At 41.2% G+C, this 23,046-nt stretch overlaps 1 protein-coding gene across 3 annotated transcripts in view; it reads right to left on the bottom strand.

The window, feature by feature from the left end:
* Window positions 1-7,399: 7,399 nt before the first annotated feature.
* The window catches only part of ppargc1a (peroxisome proliferator-activated receptor gamma, coactivator 1 alpha), a 42,978-nt gene continuing 27,331 nt past the window's right edge, over window positions 7,400-23,046 (bottom strand). Inside the window, exons 8-13 of one of the 3 annotated variants that reach the window (XM_058066967.1) lie at window positions 21,304-22,261; window positions 18,656-18,748; window positions 17,459-17,579; window positions 15,222-15,343; window positions 14,085-14,236; window positions 7,400-10,948 (exon numbers count right to left, since the gene is read on the bottom strand). In XM_058066967.1, coding sequence (XP_057922950.1) covers window positions 10,845-10,948; window positions 14,085-14,236; window positions 15,222-15,343; window positions 17,459-17,579; window positions 18,656-18,748; window positions 21,304-22,261 — 1,550 coding nt within the window. In that variant the 3' untranslated portion in view covers window positions 7,400-10,844. Of the gene's footprint in view, window positions 10,949-14,084; window positions 14,237-15,221; window positions 15,344-17,458; window positions 17,580-18,655; window positions 18,749-21,303; window positions 22,358-23,046 lie in introns of all 3 variants that reach the window. The other 2 variants (XM_058066966.1, XM_058066965.1) reach the window with 2 other exon arrangements.

Below are 23,046 nucleotides of genomic sequence, written 5' to 3'. Positions count from 1 at the left end.
TCCTAACACGGACAATGTTTGGATGGGGTTATTAGGGTTCTTGTTTTAAACGCATATGATGTGCCAATCAAAAGTACAGAGGCACATTGAATGAGAAAGTGTGTCAAAACTTTTGACTGACAATACATTAACCTGCTTTTTTGACTGTTTTGAGTGGATTTACACAGTATGGGTCAAAATGATCTGCAACATTCATTCATTCATTCATTTTCTACCACTTTTTCTTCACGAGGGTCGCGGGGGTGCTGGAGCCTATCCCAGCTGACTGCGGGCGAAAGGCGGGGTACACCCTGGACTGGTCACCAGCCAATCACAGGGCACATATAGACAAACAACCATTCACACTCACATTCATACCTATGGACAATTTGGAGTCGCCAATTAACCTAGCATGTTTTTGGAATGTGGGAGGAAGCCGGAGTACCCGGTGAGAGAAAATGAGAACATGCAAACAAGGGGGGAATCAAACCCGGGTCCCTTGCTGTGTGGCCTGCGCACTAACCGTGCAGCCCATTAGCCATATACATATATTTTGCTAAAATATATAAACAACACACACATTTTTACATGAAAAAATATATATTTTTTACAAATATAACATCATGAACTATTACAATTTTCACATTTGCAACTGACCATGTGTGCATGCGTTCAAATTATGCTACATAGCGAGATGCCTTTTCACTTCCTGATTGCTGCGCAACGTGTACATGCTGAACTCTTATAAAATGCACTTCTGCCACCATAAATGGCCCCCGAGTCCCACTTTTGACACCCTTAAGCTTGGCAGGGTATCACTGTATTGAAACTAGCTGCAGCTTTTTGCTGTGGTTGGTTAAACCTTGCTATCTGAAATATCCCATTTGGGTGGGCCACACAGTGATTGTTTAACTTGTCCTTCACAATAGGGTGCTTACTGGCGTCCTGGCAGCTAAGATGGAATGACCCCAGGATATCCTCTGCTTACTTTCCCACTGAGTAAATCAAAGCGTTTACTTGATTTTCTTCTGGCTGTGAGACCAGGCCAGATACAATTTTAAATCTTTCAAAACCTTTGTATCCATTTTGTAGGATTCTGTAGGAAAGATATATTGCATAACCCTTGTATTATGTTGAAAAAAAATTACATTGATTATGTTGCGGGTAGGGCGGCACGGCGGACGAGTGGTTAGCGCGTAGACCTCACAGCTAGGAGACCAGGGTTCAATTCCATCCTCTGCCATCTCTGTGTGGAGTTTGCATGTTCTCCCCGTGCATGCGGTTAGCACGTAGACCTCACAGCTAAAAACAAAACATTGGATACATTGGATATGGCTTGGCTGAACATTGCAGCTACAGAGTTTTTCATGATGAGAAGGTCAGAGGCATAAAACAAAGGTAGCATGTGGCATGATTGCTGTTGGTGAATGTGGGGACAGCGATGAGGAAGCTGCGTTCTTAGGACCCATCCCAGATGAAGTAGGAAGCTGAGGTGTAAGTTGAACAACCACAACCTAAACACTGCTGGCATATCGAACAGCAATACAAGCAAGGTCTGTTCAGCGGTGAAGTCATCAATAGTTTTCTGTTTTACGTTTTCCTCTACCGATCACACAAAAGATACAACAACTAAAGAGAAAGTCTATCTTGTAGAAGACCGATTAAAACTACATAGTTGCAGGAATTGGCAATGTATTCTTTAGCTGTGGAGAAACTGTGAAGGAGATCTTCAGTGGACAGGGAAAGATGGAGGCTTTTCCCTTTTCAGTCCTTCCCAAAGTACAAACCGAGCAGAATCATCACGGATGGAAGACCCAACTGAATGGTGGTTTTTCCCAAAAAGTAGGTGAGAATATGCATGGAGCTCACAATAAGGAACACAATAAGGTAAAACTCACTGGCACCAAGGTCTCCTCAAAGTTAGATGCCAAAGCAGGATTATGGCAGATCCTATTATGGAAAGAGTCTTCCCTGTTAGTGACCTTTCTAACACCCGTTGGTCGATACGACAATAACCGTCTATGTTTTGGAATTTTGTCACGCATCCTAGAGGGTGCCATGCATCAGATGGATGATGTCCTCATCTGTGGAAGGACACTGACAGAGCCTGGTGAGAGGCTATGGAGAGCTGGCTCAACGACAAATGTGAGTTTTCTCAGAGCAAGAAGATCAAACTCTTGAGGCAAATTATTGAGACGGCATGGGGTCATCCCAGATCCTGATAAAGTCACCGCCATAACAGCCTTGACAAGGCCTACCGATGTGAGGAAAATGAGGTGGATCCTGGGCACAAATATTGAACTTGCCAGCCACTGAAAAAGAGACTGAAGGACATCCAGGAACATCAAGATTCTAGTCTTCACCAAATTCTGCTCAGAAGGCTTTTCATCCATATGTACCATTTATTCAGATGAGCTCACTGTTCATAATAGTCTACTGCTGTCTGGAAGTGCAATTGTAATTCCACCAGTGCTCAGAGGAGACTATTAACACAACTACATAAGGACTGACTTAAACCATCACTGTTCTTCAAGACCATGTTCAATTACAGAACAAAACAAGTTACTAGAGAACTAGAAGTATCTAGAGCAGGGGTCTCAAACTCAATTTACTTGGGGGCCACAGGAGCTCGGGTCTGGGTGAGACTGGGCTGCATCAGGTTTTCCAAAAAAACCCCCAAAAAACGCATTTATTAAAAACAAAAAAATTTAAAAACTTCGCTTTGGTTCCAATTTTCTACAATAAAAGCTCTGATAAAACATTCCACTGTTCTCAAATATCTTACTTTTTATTTTTCTACACAAAATAAAATGAAAAATAAATAAACAATTCAAGAATAAAGAAAATCAATTAATCAGTAATAAATAAATAAATATAATAATAACAATAAAACGGCAAATAATAAAAACTTAAGAAACCACATATAGTTGGTGGGTAGACAAATTATTTTTTTCAGATTAAAATTAACAAAGCACTATTAGAGCCCTGTAGACATGACAAAACACGACTATAGTCACATTTATACTCTTTTTATTTACAACATATTGCGCAACTGCAGGGTCTCGAGACACATGCTAACTCGCAAACTAGAGAGCTAGCGACCTAAACGGTAGCCTTCAAGTTATTTCCTTTAAACTTAAATAGCCAAAAACTTACCACTTCCACACGGATAGGGAGGATAACTATTAACAGTTATTTAACCTTTAACATGAACATTAATCAAACGTAATAATTTTTTCTGGGTACATGATACCATACAGCATCCATATCAAACTTGCACTAACATTAAACTTTCATATCAAGGCGGGGGGCCTCAAACTAGTGTCCGCGTGTTTGAGACCCCTGATCTAGAGTGACCACACAAGTTCGAACACAACATATTTGTTGTGGACTATTTTTCTAATTTAATATCTACCTCTGAAACAGTTATTAACATCTAAAATCAAATTTTGCATGTCATAAAATTGTGTATGCTGACAATGGGCCCCAGTTTGCCCCAAAGTAGGATTTCCTCTGTTGTGGTTGTTCCTCTGTTTTATAGTCATAGTCATTGTTGTCGTCCCATTTTAGCTCATCCTCGGATGGACGATCTGAGAAGAAGGGAGCAAAGGAAACTAGAACCGCCGCCTCAGAGCCCGAGACCTGGTTGCCTTTGCATCAAGGTGCGGGTCAAAGACGTGCAGGGAATAGGAGCGCAGTGATCTCTTCAGCAGGTACTCCTACATCACTGAAACACCCAGAGGCACCCTGAGGAGGAACAGACATCCACTCTTGGATGTTTTGGATTACCGATAGTGCTGTGGGCACATCGGAGTCAGAAACAGCATATGCAGCCACAGCCACGCCTGGTAGAAGTCATCAGAGTCCAAAGCAAGTGAATGCTGTACGGGATCCAGCATCTCCACAAATATCTTCATCTCGTATCTTTCTGCCGATTAGATTGTTATAATTTGCAGAAAAGTGAAGTAAAGTTCTTGCTTAGACAAAGCATTTCATTCATTCATTTTCTATCGAGGGTTGTGGGGGTGCTGGAGCCTATCGAGGCGGGGTACACCCTGGACTGGTCGCCAGCCAATCACAGGGCACATATAGACAAACAACCATTCACACTCACATTCATACCTATGGACAATTTGGAGTCACCAATTAACCTAGCATGTTTTTGGAATGTTGGAGGAAACCGGAGTACCCAGAGAAAAACCCACGCATGCACGGAGAGAACATGCAAACTCCACACAGAGATAGCCGAGGGTGGAATTGAACCCTGGTCTCCTAGCTGTGAGGTCTGCGCGCTAACCACTCAACCGCCGTGCCGCCTAAAGGGGACCTATTATGCAAATTATTCGACCCTTTTGAGTTGTGGACTCCTATAGAGCAGCTACAAGCCACTTAAAAGTTTTTAGAGCTTCCAGAATCTGTGCCTATTCCAGCTGTATTTCTTTGGATTTGTACATCCCGCCAAAACTGTTTTTATTTATTTTGGTCAGAAAAGTGGAAAAAAGCACAATAGGTCCCCTTTAAAGAGGATCTATGACTAGCATTTTAGCAATTGGTCATTAAAAAACAGTCAATGTCCTTTTGACATATAGAGTGGGAGGAAACCGGAGTACCCGGAGCAAAGACAAACAATTGTTGAAAATCATCTACAAATTGTCCCAGTTGGACCCAATTAATAAATCAAAGTGGTTCTTTGTAACATGCTTTTGAGACGTAAACACAGGAAATGTTGGACTGTATAATGCAGTGCAAATAACATCAGTAGGGCATGAAATCAAAAATCAAACCAACCAATCAAAAATATCAAGACACTTTCCCATGCCATATTAGTTAATACATAGTCTGGTTTTTGCCTTGAAAATCAACAACAAAAACAAGAAAACAAAACTCAACCTTGAAGAAAAAGGAAAATGATGGTCTTTTTTTTGTGCCATCTTTGGCCTTGTAGTCCTAGATAATCACCTCTGTTTAATTACTCTGATAACATCTGAGATGTGGCTTCAATGTCACGTTCTCCATCAACAGGAAACGCTGCACGCTGTCTGAAATCTGGCAAAACATACTCGTAGACGATCACGATGTACCGCACTCGGCATCTTGCAGTAGTGAATAAAACGTAAAATGTACAGCACTTCACAAAAAGTGTCTTAAAATGTATCATTGATGGTCATCTTGTATTTACGAGAGGAAAAAGCATTGGTTGAGCCAGGACGGGATGTGTTGCCATGGTGACCCAGGCCAAATGGCAATATCAAAGACCCACCTTCCTTGACCCAAGGGATGATAAGGATGATTCTAAGCTGAAAGGGAGCAGGCATGAGAGTCAGGTAGTCTCCCTTTTCAGGACGCCCGCCTGAAATTGTATCTTTTTGCTTCAATCGATCACACTGGAAAACAAATCTAAGACGGTGAATCTGGAATTGACAGATGCTTGGTGAGTTTTGTTTGGTCAATGAAAAAACATGTGATGGACTACTAGACGGGGGGGAGGGAAAGCTATGAATACCAATCACCACATCGGCTTGGTATCTCACACCTTGATTCACAGTAGAGATGGAAAATGGCTAATTTGGCCATGGATCAATATGTTGAGTTATTTTGAGAGGATCCACTGTTTAATAAGCTACACAATAATGAAAAGCTATAATTTAATATTTATAAAAATGTGTACCCACTTTTGTGAGGTACTACATATGAAGCATTAAAGTTCAACAAAGCGCTCTAATAATAAATCAATGGCATTAAACTTATGAGAAACAGATATAAAAATATAATATGGGTCTTGTGACTTTGATGGAAAGAGAAGTGAGATTTCCGGGGATGTTTTCATTGTGCCAAAAGGCCAAGCAGAGTGAGACCTCCCGCTGAAATGAAAGCCAGTCACCTCGCTCCTCCGCGGGGCCTTAATAAAAAACACAATCACACACACACCTCCCCTCCTTAAAAGTTTAATGCACATTTTCACATATTTTCTCTTGAAAGTGGAGTGATCCATGGCATGTCTGCTATTTTTTAAAAATTAAAATGTATTTTTTATATATATGTATTGGGCTTGCATTTTAATAACAGATGCTTAGGCATGTAGTAATTCTGGGAGGGGTAAACCGGCCTTAAAACATTTCATATCTACATGAAATAGTCAATTTTGGTAACAAAAATATATAATAATATAAATTAAATGTAAATATATATTTTCTTATACATTGTGGACTTTTATACACAAACAGTTTGCTATTCAATACAAAAAAATACTCATTAACACCAGTTTTTCGTACAGCTCATATCATGCTCCCCTGTCCTGGCGCCCTCCCGTTTTAATAGTTTATGGAAATTCTTGTGAAATCTCTCCGGGTACTCCAGTTTCCTCCCACATTCCAAAAAAAAACATGCTAGGTTAATTAGCGACTCCAAATTGTCCATAGGTATGAATGTGAGTGTGAATGGTAGTTTGTCTATATGTGCCCTGTGATTGGCTGGCCACCAGTCCAGGGTGTACCCCGCCTCTCGCCTGAAGACAGCTGGGATAGGCTCCAGCACCCCCGCGACCCTCGTGAGGATAAGCGGTAGAAAATGAATGTATATATATATATATATATATATATATGTTCATACATATGTAAGAAAAAATCCAAAACTACATGGACCATGTAAAAAAGTAATTGCCCACGCCCTAAAACAAAAGTTATAAAGCCATTTATAAATCTTTGGGACTCCAGAGCCAAAAGAGTGCAGTGACAACTCATCCAAGAGGTCACAAAAGACCCCACTACAACATGCAAACAACTGCAGGCCTCACTTGCCTCAGTTAAATGGGACCAATTATGATCATTTTCCGGCCCTTTGTATTGAATTATGGACTCCTATAGAGCAACTAAACATAATTACCAGCACTGAAAGCTTTCCAGATCTTCCAGAATCTGTATCTGTTCCAGATGTATTTGTTTGGATTTTGTGCTTCTTGTGAAAACGGTCTGTTTAACATACAGCGAAATGTGTTGGATCCAGATTCCGATTCGGAAGTAGAGACTGGACAGTCCGACGTACGAGGGTTACTTCAAGACGTCTCTTTAGGTAGGTTTAGCATTTTAGCGTTAGGCATTGTACAGCATCGGTATGTGGTCATTAGACATTAGACATTTTTTGTGGGAATACCAGTGTCTAAAAAACTCGGGTAGAGCCACTGATTGTGGTGGGAAATGGCGATTAGCAGTATGCAACACTACTCCTGTATGCACACTCTATAATGCTACACAGACAATCGCTTTTGTTTCATTACTGACACAAAATAAACACAGTTAGGACACTGATAAATTGTTACTTAGTGCTTGCTTTTATGACTCTTGGCCACAAACATGACATGAGGTTTCCAGAAACCAACTGCATAACAAAGGATGTCAAAAATTCACCGCTGTTTTTGAGGACCTTCTCCAGCCCGTAATGCTAGAAAAACGTGATTTAAAATGTCGGAGATGAGGCATAAACACTCTTGGGGATGGAAAGCAAGAAATTGTTGATGATGGAGTCACTCCGCTTGTCTGCATGAAACGCTTCCCTTGGAATTCTTAATGAACTGGCAGACACCAAAGACGGACAAATGGAAACTTTCAAACACGTTTTCCCTTTATTGGCATGGTGAGGCGAATGAGAATTGCACATTTAAAAAAGAAAACATGAAAATTGACAAGAAAAGTGGAACAAGAACAGGTAGAACCACAAAAGGCATTGGTAAGAACTTGGCAGAAGGCAACGTGGATAAAACACACACACGTACACACACACACATCTCTTAACACACACGCACACACACACACACACAATCAAACATATTGTCCTTCCCGAAAAAAACATGGACACCAAAGCATTGAGAAAGTCCTTCAGGTCTCAATATTACAAATTAGAATCTTAATATTGCTACTCTACACCATTTACAAAGCTGTTTTTTTTATTATTAATACATTTATTTAAAGCCAAATCTACACAATGGGTCACAGTCACCCATAAACGCTATACAAGATATTAACAAAAACAACACAACAACATTTTTCTTCCCTTTCTTTTGCCGTTCTTACCTCAGACAGAAGCCTCATGACTTCATGAAATGGGATACATTTTTCATCTTTTTTTTTTCTTCATTTACTCAAAACACTTTCATGGTTTTTAAAGCAGGGGTGGGGGGGAACTACTGTTATTCTCATTTGACCGGCATAGTTGAATGAAAACGTACCACATTTGCCCCATGCGCCGTAGCTTCCTCACCCCTGTCTTTAAAGGGAACAGCAATGTGGTCGCAAATAGGAAAACAAATTAAATAAAGTCAAACAAAATCACAACAATCAGCGCTTAAAATACAATTATGAAAAATAATTATTGCTTTTGTATATATATATATATATCTGACAAATGTTTGGACACACCTGATTTATAGCGTACATGCTAACATCTGACTGCTACTATAAATGTAACCACCATTTTTAATAGTGAGATTTACAGTCAAAATGCAGTCAAATGTTTGGATGTATTTAATGCAAAAAAATCAGGCATCCAAATTTTTGACTGGTCGTGTATATATATATAGATATATCCCCCCCAACCCTCTATTTTTTTATTATTACTGTGAATAATATTACTAATCTTTCTATTATTGTACATTAAATACTTTGTAAAAAATTCAAGAAAGGAAATTGTAAACTTTTGTTTGGCATTCACAGAATCAAACGCGAGCGGAGCGATGTGAAAAAGTCCTGCAATAAAAATAATAATAAAAAAAAAAAGAAATTATTGCTTTTAAGTCAAAGGAAGAAGGAAACCACCAAAGTGGCACCAAAATGAGACTTGATTGTTCAGGAAAAAAGGCATAGAAGACCACCACCTTCTGTTTATTGTACACCCTGTCTCGTGATGTTTTTTAAAAAAAATAATCAAAAATAAATAATGAACAAAAACAGCGGCCATAAATATTGCTGATTCCAAAATAAATACCTAAAATAAATATTCCGCTTGCTTTCCCTGTGTTGAATCAACGAGAAGCTTACAAAAGAAATTGCATATATGTGTTGTACACAGTATATAAACACAATATAATCAAGATTGCTTTGTGTGTTTTCTTTTTTTGTTTTTTTTTTTAGAAAAAAATCAATTAAAAAATGGGCTGTTTTTTATTCTTTAAACATGATTAAAAACACAAAGATTGTTCATGTGCTCCCTCAAAAGTGAGTCGCTTGTTCTTCTGTTTTGTCGCCTTTTTATTGTTTACAATCATCATATGTCTCAACATCAAAGATTCTCTATACAACAGGAGCAGTGTGCTGTTTTTTTTTTAGGACCCGCTGCATAAAAATCAAAGATCATTGACATGACAGAAGCACTCTGCTGTTTCTGTTCTAAAAACAATAGTCAAAGATCATCAATGTAACAGGAGCACTCTGACTTGCAGTAAGTTCAGAAAAACCTATTGCTGCGAAAAAAAAAAAAATCAAAGATCCTCTATATGACAAGAGTGCTCAGCTGTTTTTCAGTGTCTACTGCAGACAGTTACAGATCCTCAGCGCCCTGACTAGCAGTAGGTCCTTATAAACAGCAAAGATCCTCCACATAACAGGAGTGCTCAGACAAGTGCTCTTTTAGTAGATCCTTAAAAACAGCAGACTAGCGCTTTCACAGTAGGTCCGTAAAAACAGCAAAGATCCTTGATATGACCCAATCCAAAAACAATGAACGATATTTCCAAATGTGTCTGACACGATATTTTCTGCTCTTTCGATTCTGACAGCTTCTAGCACACTGCTGTTTGTAAGGACATGTTGCAAAAACACTAGTCCAAGATCCTCAATGTAACAGGAACACTCTGACTAGCAGTAGGTCCTTAAAAACAGCAAATACCCTCCCTAAGACAGGAGTACACTGCTGTTTTTGGGACTGACTCGAACAAGCAATATGTCCTTAAAAATAGCAACAAAAAAAAAACGTTCTCCTATTTTTAGGCACCTACTGCAAAATAAACCAAAGCTAAAAATATGACATGAGCGTTCTGATGTTTTGGATTGTTGACTAGCGTTTTTGCAGTCGGTGCTCAAAAACAGCAAAGGTTCTCAATGTGACAGGAGTGCTCTGACAAGTAGTAGGACCTTAAAAACAGTAAACCTCTACACAGTATAACAGGAACTACTGCAAAAAAAATCACTTTTTTTTCAGTAGGTCCTTAAAAACAGTCATATGGAGGATCTTTGACTAGCATTTTTGTTTTGAAGTACCTACAGGTGCACATGTGGGCGTACAATATGTTTTACTACAGAGGACATTCGGAATTAAGAAAAAACTGTCCCCAGCATTTGTTTTTTTTTTCTTCTTTAAAAAAAGGCTGCGTTTTACAGTGCATAGCTGTAACAAATAAAGAACTTTTTTTATATACGTATATGTACATTAAAACAAAAATATTCCTTTTTATAGTTATTTGTAAATACACAACTACTCTTTAAAATGTAGACAATAAGAGATTCCGTCATTGTTTTTTTTGTTTTTTTAAATGTAACAAAGATTTCAAAGGCAGAAAAAAACAACACAAATCCTTTTGAACAAGCTGTTTTCATCCCCCTTCGCCCCAAAGGATCATGGGTATTGTAGTGCTTGGAGAAGATCGTCTTCCATCGTCCCGTTTTTTTTCCCCCCATCCTCTCCTCAGCAGCGATTGTTCATGTAAACTTCAGTGTAGATTTTTTTTTTCTCACAGCTCCACAGAGCACACAGACTTCTTAGCGTCTCGTCGTCAACGGGAGACGTTGAGGTAATCGCAAAGTCACACCACCACCCCCCCGAGCAACTTCCACCCCCAGCCACAAGAAGGAAGCAAGAGAGGCAGGAAGGCCAGCAGGTTACCTTCGCAGGCTGCCCTGCGCCTCCTGCAGCAAGCTGTCGAAATCCAGCGAGTCGTACTTGCTTTTGGTGGAGGCCGGATCGAAGTCATCCGAGTGGGAGTCTGCAAGGGGACACGGAGGAATGTTTTTATTTCCTTACAAGACACTGTTCTATTATTTTACATATGGGTGATTCTCCTGACAGGGGTACCACTGCGGGTGCCGTCACTTTGACGGGCATGACGCACAGACTACAGTGACTTGAAGCTATAACCAATAAAACTTATACTGCAAACACATAAACAGGGGAAGGACTTTCTTTGTATCTGTTGTGTATAAAACACCACAAACTAAAATTCAATCTGACATCTGCATTGAAACCAAATGTGAACTTCAGTATATTTTTGTGTTAATTATCTGTTTTTTTGTGTCAAAACTCAAACAATAATGGAGGTGACACTGATTTAAAATCAGAAATATGACACACTGTCCATGATATTTGAGTTTCTGCTGATTTATTGATTTTTTTCAATCAAAAATAAAGAAATTCTCGCTGCCCATTACATTCCAAACCACAAGAAAGGGCAAATTCTGCAGCAGGATGGCGCTCCTTCTCATACTTCAGCCTCCACATCCAAGTTCCTGAAAGCCAAGAAGGTCAAGGTGCTCCAGGATTGGCCAGCCCAGTCGCCAGACATGAACATTATTGAGCATGTCTGGGGTAAGATGAAGGAGGAGGCTTGGAAGATGAAGCCGAAAAATCCTGATGAACTCTGGGAGTCCTGCAAGACTGCTTTCTTGGCCATTCCAGATGAGTTATTTGAGTCATTGCCAAGACGTATGGATGCAGTCCTCCAAGCTCATGGAAGCCATACACAATATTAATTCTTTTTTCCAAGGTACAATGACTTTATGTTCTGATGTTATTGTAGCATATTTGTGTATTCAACATTAAGTATATGTATTATTTCTACATTTTTTTGTATGCGACAAGACTTTTGTCCAAGCAAAATCTGACCTTTATGTCCTAATTAAATGATAAAACTCAATGAATGGTACAAAACTTTATTTTGATATAAAAAGCATAATCTAGAGGGCTTTGCCTTTCATATAAGTCATTTCTGATTCCAATTGAGCAACTACAAGTCAAGTTATTATTTGTTGTTCCTACAACTTGGATAAGCGACAAGACTTTTGTCAGGGACTGTATATATAAACAGGGATTCACACCGAAGAACAACTAAGAGTCTCCAATTAACCGAGCATGCATATTTTTGGGATAGGTTCTTGCAAACAACCCGCAACCCTAATAAAGACAAGTGGCATAAAAGGTGAATGAATGAAAAATAGAGTATTTTTTAAATTATGACTATAATTCAAAGTGTAACTATTCATTGATTACCCAATTAATTAATTCATTCATTCATTTTCTACCGCTTTTTCCTCATGAGGGTCGCGGGGGATGCTGGAGCCTATCCCAGCTGTCTATGGGCGAGAGGCGGGGTACACCCTGGACTGGTCGCCAGCCAATCACAGGGCACATATAGACAAACAACCATTCACACTCACATTTACCCAATTAATAATAATTATTATTGTTGCATAATCCCATTGGCTTACAGGGCAACAAATGACCATACAAATGTAGCACCTTGTGTGCATCAGCTTAAACATGCATTCTTAAAAAAATATATTTTGCTTGTGCAAGTTAATACCCTGCAACGAGTAGACAAATCTGATTTTTATTCTTCAGAGAGCAATGCAGTGTCAGTTCCACATAACAGAACAACATACTTCCTAACGCCGACGAGGATGTTTCAAGATAGCAGCCAAGCAACAGATTGTGATGCGTTAAAAAAAGGTCTATTTTTATAGCGATATGCATCTTATCCTGTCTTTCCGTGTCTCATATGTCCTATTTCTCCAGATCAGGCTGATAATACATAGGCTATCTTATCTCTGCCAACAGACAGCTCCAACAAATGGAGGCCTCAGAGGGACCCCGGACGGCAGCACACTGAGAAATGGGACTGACCATGGCAGCCTGGGAGATAGTGGGCGTGACCCGCGCTAATGCAATGGCTGACGGCTGCATTGTGTCACGCTGCGCACCTTGAGGGGATGACCAATAACCCCCTGCTCTACTTAAAACAAATGGACAGTGTGCCTGGCAAACAACAGCGACAACAAGGAAAGTAGACTTGGAGGCAACGCTACTGGAAGAGCCGTAGCGAGCTCAGTGACAAGATCACTGAAAACTACAAATGGGTGCTGAGAGACCACGACGATGTATCCCATTGGGCATCACACAAGTCACCAAATATATATACAGTAAACCTCGGATATATCGGATTCAATTGTTCCCACTGGTTTTGTCCGATATAAGCGAAATCCGTTATATGCGTATACCGGAAAATGTCCGTTTTACGCATATATCGGATATATATATATATATATATATATATATATATATATATATATATATATATATATATATATATATATATATATATATATCCGTAAATCGGATTTTATCCGTTATAAAAAGGCACTTCCTTGACTATGTTTCCAATGTACCTGGACGCGCAGGCAACGCTGCAAACGCTGCAAATGACGTCGTATAGCGGCCTGTCACGATTCGGCGAATCGGAGCGCCACGATGCGGCCATCCGATATATGCGAGGGAAATTTAATGGAAATGCATTGGAACGGGACTGGAGATTTTGTCCGAAATAGGCGAAATCTGTTATAAAAAATCCGATATATGCAATGAATTTTTAATGGAAATGCATTACAGAAAAATTGGTTCTTTTTTTATCTGTCCGTTGTGAGCGAATTTCCGGTATATCCGAGTCCGATATATCCGAGGTTTACTGTAGTATAATATAATATATAAAGGGGTTTGTCTGACTCCTGATTGTCTTTTTTGCCTTTTGAGCCTCAACTTAGAACATCCTGTTTTTGTTTTTGTTTCCACAAATGAATGAATGTATGGGAAAAACTGTATCAGGTACTTTTGCAGCTAAAACCATAGAAATTCATCTGTGAACTTCTTGGATGCCCAGTGGACACGTCCATGTTACAAACAACAGAGAAGATGACTCCTGCTTTTATCAGCATCACTTAGCCTCTATTTCCTCTCTATTTCCTCTTTTCACAGCCATGCCAACATTTAACAACGCAGCCTGCAGGGAATCGGGATTGTGAGTGGGGGGGAGGCGGGAGGGGGGTCTTAGTCAACAACAAAGCTGTACTTACCCAAGTCGGTGTAATGGGATTTGCCCAACTGCTTTTGCCCGCCAAAGCACAGCTCCAGGCGAGGCTCGTCGGACCGGCGCAAGGTGTGTCCGTTGTCGAGGGCGGTGAGAGCGTCACACGTGTAGCGGTATGTGATGAAGCCGAAATTGTCCCTGGGTATGGAGAAGCATGGGGAATGTTTAGTTTTTGCAAATTTGACCTAAATGTAACAAAGTTTTGCCCATTTCTACACAAAATATACAATACAATACAATGCAATGCAATGCAATGCAATGCTATGCTATGCTATATTATATTATAATATCATATCACTTGAATAAAAAACAGCAGGAAAATCTAGCCTAGTCAAAATTACTTTTTAAATTACTTTTTTAATGGCGTTGACTCGAAAATAAGACATCCTTTTCTTGTTCTATCATTCATTCATTCATTTTCTCCCGCTTATCCTCATGAGGGTCGCGAGCATGCTGGAGCCTATCCCAGCTGCCTTCGGGCGAGAGGTGGGGTACACCCTGGACTGGTCGCCAGCCAATCACAGGGCACATATAGACAAACAACCATTCACACTCACATTCATACCTATGGACAATTTGGAGTCACCAATTAACCTAGCATGTTTTTGGAATGTGGGAGGAAACCCCACTCATGCACGGGGAGAACATGCAAACTCCACACAGAGATGCCCGTGGGTGGAATCGAACTCGGGTCTCCTAGCTGTGTGGCCTGCGTACTTAACACTCATCCATCGTGCATCCCCGTTTTTTTTCTATGTAAATTTTTTTCTTCCTACTCCTTTTGGACATGTGGAACTGTGAACTGATTATGGGATGCACCCAATTGCAATCTGATGCATGTTCAAATGAAATAAAACTCTTACCATTACTAAGTTTAGGGGACTTGCACTGGTAAAATATTGTGGTTGTAGTTGCAGCCTGTATGTGCATCACTACCGACACTATACATGGGCAACCGTGGTTTGAAACCCTGTCACTATTGTAGTGGTTTGTCATACTGGCTCTCATAGTGTCTGGCAGGAAAAAATCTGGCCAGTCCACTAAAAGCCCAGGGACCGTTAACACCGCCCACCTCAGGAGTCAATACAGTATAATATTTTAGTATTCCTAATGTCTTCCTTACCCATCGTCTCTCAGGTTGATGGCACATTCTTCGATCTCGCCAAAGAACTCAAAGCGGTGCTTCAGCTCAGCGCGGGTGCAGTCGGACCTGAGTCGCCTCACGTACACCACCCGTCTCTCGTCCTGCTCGTTGAAAAGAAAAAAGACACCAGATTAAAAACGGCAGATTAAAACGGCAGCCATTTTTTTTTGCCCTTCTAATGGACTAGCCCGCATCACGACCCGCGGACGTCTTCTGTGATTGGTCGGCCTGCTCAGCGTAATCTGATGGAGGAAAGTGCCTCCAGTCTGCCGCGCGGCGCTACAATCCCTCTTCCTCTTGGGACAACACGTCAACCATGGGGGAGACTGATTTTTATCAAATGATGCGATGTCTTCCTCCCAGTCTAAAAATAAAACTCTGCGGTGACTCAGCGACACATGCAGTTGACTAACTTCGCTGACATACGCCTTGGACACTTATCAGAATCTTAGCCCGTTTCAGGGGTGAAAAAAACACACACAGATTTCCTTCAACATCAAAAGGACAAAGCGGAATAATTAAGCGGCATCAGCTTATCATTTTTTTCTACACGGTGCATGCCTACGGGCACATTATTTATTTATTCCAGATGGTGAGTGGCGTCTTGACGTTGCTGCTGACATATGTAAATGAGGTGTCACCTATGACCCCCCCCAAGGAAAAATCCAAATTAACAACTGATGTTATTATACTTCGCTTTTCATTCTTCTGTTTTCTAAGACCTTGTGCAGAGAAGAGAGATCCTCTATATGTCAAAAGGACATTGGCTGTTTTTTAATGACCAGTTGCTAAAATGCTAGTCATATATCTTCTTTAAAAAGGATCTATTATGCTTTTTTTCACTTTTCTGACCAAAATAAATAAAAGAGTTTTGGCGGGATGTACAAATCCAAAGAAATACAGCTGGAATAGGCACAGATTCTGGAAGATCTAAAAACTTTTAAGTCGCTTGTCGCTGCTCTATAGGAGTCCACAACTCAAAACAAAGGGTCGAAAAATTTGCATAATAGGGCCCCTTTAGGCGGCACGGCGGTCGAGTGGTTAGCGCGCAGACCTTACAGCTAGGAGACCAGGGTTCAATTCCACCCTTGGCCATCTCTGTGTGGAGTTTGCATGTTCTCCCCGTGCATGCGTGGGTTTTCTCCGGGTACTCCGGTTTCCTCCCACATTCCAAAAACATGCTAGGTTAATTGGTGACTCCAAATTGTCCATAGGTATGAATGTGAGTGTGAATGGTTGTTTGTCTATATGTGCCCTGTTATTAGCTGGCGACCAGTCCAGGGTGTACCCCGCCTCTCGGTACAAATGAATGAATGAATGAAAATACCACTGCTCTAAAATACCAAACGACCGGGCGGGGCCTAACCAGGTCGAAGAAATCTTTGAGGCGCTATGAGTGAAAAAGACAATAACGTCATCATCCAATCCAAAAAGGTTAGGGACCACTGCAGTCTACACAAAAGGAGTGCTTTTTTTAAAAAAAAAAAAAAAGACGCTTATCAAAGATCCTCTATAGGACATGAGCACTCAAAACGCTTGTCAATGATTCACTGTAGGATTGAGAGTTGTGCTAATTTGACAAGTGGTAATAAAAGATCCTTTATATGCTAGGACCTCTGCTCTTTGTAAGTATGCAAATGAGGCGTCACAGAGGCTCTCTAGTAAAAAAAAAAAATACAAACTAATGGCAGATTTTTATCCTTTCCCTTTCATGCTGCTGTCCACCTTAGTGGACAAGGAAGCGCTGAATGAGGACTTTAGTTGCTGACAACCGATAAATAGGCAAATTTTCTTGACGGCCCCCCCCTGAGGGATGCCCGTTGTGTCTGAGAGAGAGAGAGGCAGCCAGACGAAGATGATTTCACCTGTCTCACAAGTCTTTGTTTGACAGTGCTAGTGCTAATTGTTTTACTCCGAGGCTTGGAGAGTTTGAATTAGGAGTGAATCGTTGCATGCGGTCCCTATACGGACAGGACGTGTCGTAGAGGCTTCGGATAAGGATGGCAGCATCAGCACCAACTAAGGACCAACTGCAAAAAAGTCAAATTCTAATTCTGACTAAGTTGCTTCTAAGGACGTAGTGTAAAAACAGTAGTCATAGATCATCTATATGACAAGAGTGGTCTCCTCTATTTAATTTTATTTTATTATTTTATTATAAACATTTTATTGTTTTTTTTCTCGAAACAAGAAAAGGGATCCTCCAAATAACTCACAATGGCTTTTTGCCGTTGCTTGTCTCTCTGCTCGGCCCTTTCAAACTCCCTCATCTCGTAGTCCTGGCGGTACTCCTCCCTCTTCAGCCGGTCATGTTGGTAGTCCTCATAACTGTCGTACCTTGAGGGTGGACGGAGACAACACAAGGGTTGTTTTTACAGTAAAGCCCTACAGGGACCAGCATCTGTCAGCGAAACTTCACATGCCATTACGTTGTGCTTAGGAAGTACAACATCGACTGATGAATGACTCTCAGCCTTGTCGGGTGTCATTAGGACACATGAGTGCCAAATCAGCTGGGAGCGCCCAGACAGTGTCGCTCTACTTTAACCCACACTCAATCTCCTACTCCCAAATCATTGCGTCTGAATAACTTCATTTTTGGTGCTGGCATTACTGCATTGGAACCATAATGTGTCATAATTTCAAACAAAAGAAATATGTTTGATATTTATAGGTTATCACATGGTTTGTCTGGTATCAGGCCAGGTATCATGCCCCCAAGTGTCAGTATCATATACTGGCACTCATTTAATCATGAGCTTATTATCACATACTATTTAATCAAAAGACCAGAAAATGTTCAGTTTATTACATGTATTATATCTAAACAGTGCAAACACAATAATTGCAAAAATATTTCAACAATAATATTAAGTTCCATTAATCAAGTTTTTTTTTTTTTTGTGACTGGAGAAGCACTAGGCACTAAGCACTCGTGCGCTGTTCTCTGATTGGTTGTTTCACGGGCACGATACCAGAGCAGCGCGCTATGAGTGGACAGCTACAGGTGCTGATACTGGACATGGTTAAACTCTATATTTTATCAGTATCACTGCCCTGAGCTTTGACACAGTATCATTTCGGCCTTTTCTCGTATCATTCATGGGCGGTTTATAGAGTACAGGACCAATTAATACTGTAATATGTGATAAATAATAAATATAATCCACCTGTATATGATAGATATTTTTAAGGACCTACTGCAAAAACACTAGTCAAAGATCCTCTATGCGACAGGGGGTGCTCTACTGTTTTTAAGGACCAACCATAAAAGATTCATTACAAGCTGCTTTTCTTATGAATCTACAAATGTTAGTCACTCCCAACATTGAACTGAACCTTTGGCCTGCGACTACCAGTTGAATATCCTTAGTTTAGTATACTTTTGGGCATCAAGTAAGTGAAACAATCACCTTGGCCTGAGACTGAGAGGCGACTGAGACTGAGGCCGGGGGCTCTTTTGGCTCCTGGAACGAAAACTGCTGAAGTCATTGCTATGACGACACCTGTGGGGGGGACATAAAGACAGCTGATGTTAAACTAGTCCCAAGCTTTTGTTGGAGACCAGTTCCATATTCCAGCAAAATGTCACCTTCCTTTGACTAGTCATGCATGTGCTGTTGGTGCTGGACTAACTGCGGGGCAAATAACGTTACGCTTCTTGATGCTTCATTATTGAAGCTTTGCTGAGGACTTGAATTATGGAAGAAGAAGAAGGAAAGATGGAGCGTTTCAAAGTGAGATGTTAAGAAAACACATTAAGCTTTCTGTTCCCATGGCTTCCCCCTCAAACTTGAATCTGTGACCTCGTATTTTTCAGGAAGCTTGTCGAGTCTGTGATTGAACGCTGTGAGACTATTATTGCATACATGTGAGCAAGTTAGCGCTGAGCTGCAAGAAAAAACAGATGAAACAGAATGAAAGTGACTCTATGGAGTAAACTGACCTTTAAGTAATCTGCTAAACAAACTGCACTGAGGAGATAACTTCATTTCATCAAAGATCCTCTCTGGAAGAGGAGTGCTCTGCTGTCATCAAGGACCTACTGCAAAACAACAGGAGCGCCGTGGTGTTTTTTAAGAATATACTACAAAACCCCTAGTCTATATAGATTCCGGGGGTTATCGATGTAGTTCACAAACCCCAATCAAAGATCTCTATGTGACAGGAGAGTTCTGCTCTCCTAAAAAAAGATCCTCTATATGACTGCTTTTAAGAATCTACTGCAAATACACTAGTCCAGTGGTTCTCAAATGTTTTTTAGCAGCACCCCCCTTTTGGACATGAAATGACTTTCAACCCCATCACAGACTTTGGGTCATACTGATGATTTTTCTCGTTTACAGTATGCCTTTATTACAATTTTCAAGCCCTAACCTTTTGAAATAGTAATATCAAAACTGAATATTTAGTTGGAAAAAACTAAAATGGTTAATAATTAACCGTGCTCGTGGTAGCCCCCGCCTGCGCCATAACGCAGAGGGCACGGGGCACCCCCCAGTTTGAAAACCACTGCACTAGTTGAAAATCTACTGCTACTGCAAAAATGGCAGTCAAAGATCCCCTATATCACAGGAGTGCTCTGCTGTTTTTAAGGATGTACTACAAAAATGATATTTATTCACCCACTATGTGAACCGATCACTGCTGTTTTTAAGGACCAAGTGTAAAAACGCTAGTCAAACATCCTCTATATAAACAGATCACTGCTGTTTTCAAGTACCAACTGCAAGAACGCTAGTCAAACATCCTATATGTAACACGAGTACTTTTCAGGAATTACTGCAAAAACACTATCCTTCATGTGACAGGAGCGCTCTGGTGTTTTTCCACACCTACTACAAAAAGCCTAGTCAGATGTTCCTTGCTTGCTGCTGACTAACTTCATTTTCTACTAAGAGACCCTACACAAGCCCTCGAGCGCTGATCAAAGAGAACCATGGGAAATGAAGTTCTCACACTGATGACAGGAGTCTGCTTTGAAATGGGATTTAAGACGACATTCCCACAGCCTGGATTTGGCTTTCATCTCCTGGGATGTAAAAAAAAAAAAAAAAAAAAAAAAGAGGAGCGCGCCATAGAAAAACAACAGCTGCCGCTTAAAACAATAACCCCCTGCTTCAAACGAATAAAGGCAGTATCAGAGGAGACAGAATATTAGGAAGACACTCAAAAACCAAAAGCTTCCTTTCGAGAGATGAAAAGTGTTCAAACAGTTATTCCCTTTTGCTGCTTGTGCTATTTTCTTCAGAGATAAACACCTGATAACTTTGGTTGCGTGGATGTTCATTGAACATCTTTTTTATTTGTTTAATAAAATACTGTATTGGCCAGAATACAAGACGCATCTCAGTTGTGGGAAAGAAATATACTGTATATTTGTATTAATAAATAAATATACTCAATATGTGGTGTTTTTACGAATGTAGGGCAAAAACCATAGTAAAGATGTTATATAGAACAGAAACTTCACTTATACAAATGTTTATAATCTGGAGAGATGCAACCACAACACAGAGACCCAATCAAAAACAGGGTGTAGCGCCACGTTTGGTTGACTATGGCAATTTCATCTATTTTTTTCTTTTTTTATCTTGAAAAATGTATTTCCGGCGACTCCAAATTGTCCATAGGTATGAATGTGAGTGTGAATGGTTGTTTGTCTATATGTGCCCTGTGATTGGCTGGCGACCAGTCCAGGGTGTACCCCGCCTCTCGCCCAAAGACAGCTGGGATAGGCTCCAGGACCCCCGCGACCCTGAAAGGGTCCTGAAAAATGGGAGCTGGGGTTGCAGCATCTTATATTCAGGGTGGTTTTATTCATCATATGGGCTGTCTAATACTTAAAGTGTTATATTCAGGGCCATCTTATATTCAAGGTCAGCTATATCTTGGGTTGTTTTATTTTCCAGGGCGGCCATATATTCAGGGTCTTCTTATATTCGGACCAGTAAGGTATTAAGGTACTGCAGTAAAAAATGAAGAAGTATCTCCAATCATTTGATTTTCTACAACTAAACTGGAGGTTCAGGCAGAGAAAGTACACTGCAGAAAGACTTACCAGGAGGAAGGATGTCTATCCGGTGAGCTGGACAGCGAGCGCCTCCGATACCGCGAAGAAGAGCTGCGGGATCCAGAGCGAGACCGAGAACGGAAGTGCGAGTTCGCGCCGCTCCATCGAAAGAGTTCACCGGGCGACAGCAGCAGGGAGGAGGGTGGCGGGGACGGGGTGCTTCGCGAGGGGGAGCAACTCAATGGTGGAGAGCAGGAAGGGGAGCAGTCAAAGAGGAGGTCCAGAGGGGTGCCCTCCCATGGGTAAAGGAACCGACTCTCCCGGCCCTCGCCCAGATCCATCTCATCGTGGAAGGACAGAAGCCCTGCACCGGGTAGCTTCTGGGTATCCGCGTCCTCAAGAGACTGCGGGGACGCAATTGTCTCCGCCTCACCGGGACTGGACAGAGCTCTCAAGGAGTGTCCAAAGTGCTTGTTGAGTTCCGCTCGGATTTCCAGGTCATACAGGAATTTCCGGCTGACAGTATATGAGGGTTCCTGGCCCTGGGAGGTTGGGGTCGGGGACTCCTTCGCTAATCTCTGGACATCTTCTCCAACAGAGGAGACCAAACTTAAAGAACCAACTGATAAAGAGGGTGGAGGCATGCCTGAGTCCTTAAATCCAAAATCCCCCATAGGCACAAAAGCAGCAGGGCTACATGGCGTCTGATCCTCCTTGGGCGCGCCGGAGGCTGTGGGACCGTCCTTCTTAACGCTTGCTGACGCCTGGCAATAGTCATGGTCGCCGTGCCCACAGGAAGAACCCCGCTTGTGTCCACCAGTGACGCTGCGACGTTCCTCCGGTCCGCTCCCTGCCACTCGCTGCAGCGTGGCAGGGTAAGGAAGGACGGTGGAGGCTTTGCTCAGCTGGGCGTACAGCTCAGTCTGTTCGGGACCCTTCCTGGCAGGGTCCTCGCCTGAGGCGCTGGGGCCCGACTCGCCCAGCCTTGCTTTTTTGCACACCAAGGCTGAGGAGACACATGAAGACAACTTGGTTTTGAGCGATGCTTTGAAAAGATTCTCTGGACTGTCTTTGTATGGGGGCGTGGTAGGTGGTGTCAGACCTGGACAGAGGATGGAGAGACATCCAATAAGAAGTCAATAAAATAAAAACAGGTCTCAAATATTCAAATATACCCCATTCCTTCCAAAGATGGGTTTATGGAGAGGCCTGATTAAAATCCACATTTTCACTATGATTAATCCTGATCTCTCTTTTATTACAATCTTGACAGATTCATGAAATGCTTGATGGAACTTAATATGCTGGGGCTGTAACATGGATGGTTTCTCACCCCCACTTTACTCTGTGACCTTGGAAAGATCCCCTTTGGTTGGAAAAGCAACATGGGACAAACCTAGCGTATATATGATCAAGAGTATTAAGGCCTCCTGCAAAAAAGATCCTCCCAAAAAGAGCTATTTTTAAGAATCTACAGAATAACGCTGCTCCTAAGATGTGACTGGAGTAAACTGCTGTTTTTAAGGACAGACTAAAACAGCCTGTGTCAGAGATCCTCTATGACAAGAGTGTTGTGCTGTTTTTAATATTCACACACCGAATGCATGTCAAAGACCCTCTATGTGACAAAGTATGTTGCTATTTTTGAGGATCTTCTACGAATAAATTGTGACAGGATCATTTGAATAAAAACAAAGCTCTCCATATGATAATAGTAATTTGGTGTTTCTAGGAATCAAATGCCAAAATGCCAGTCAAAGATCCTCTATAAGAGTAACACTTTTCTGTTAT

The sequence above is a fragment of the Doryrhamphus excisus genome, chromosome 3 (genome assembly GCF_030265055.1).
Source record: "Doryrhamphus excisus isolate RoL2022-K1 chromosome 3, RoL_Dexc_1.0, whole genome shotgun sequence".
NCBI classification, from domain to species: domain Eukaryota; kingdom Metazoa; phylum Chordata; class Actinopteri; order Syngnathiformes; family Syngnathidae; genus Doryrhamphus; species Doryrhamphus excisus.
Note: the sequence above shows the minus strand (reverse complement) of the source record. Positions and strands in the feature narration are given on the sequence as shown.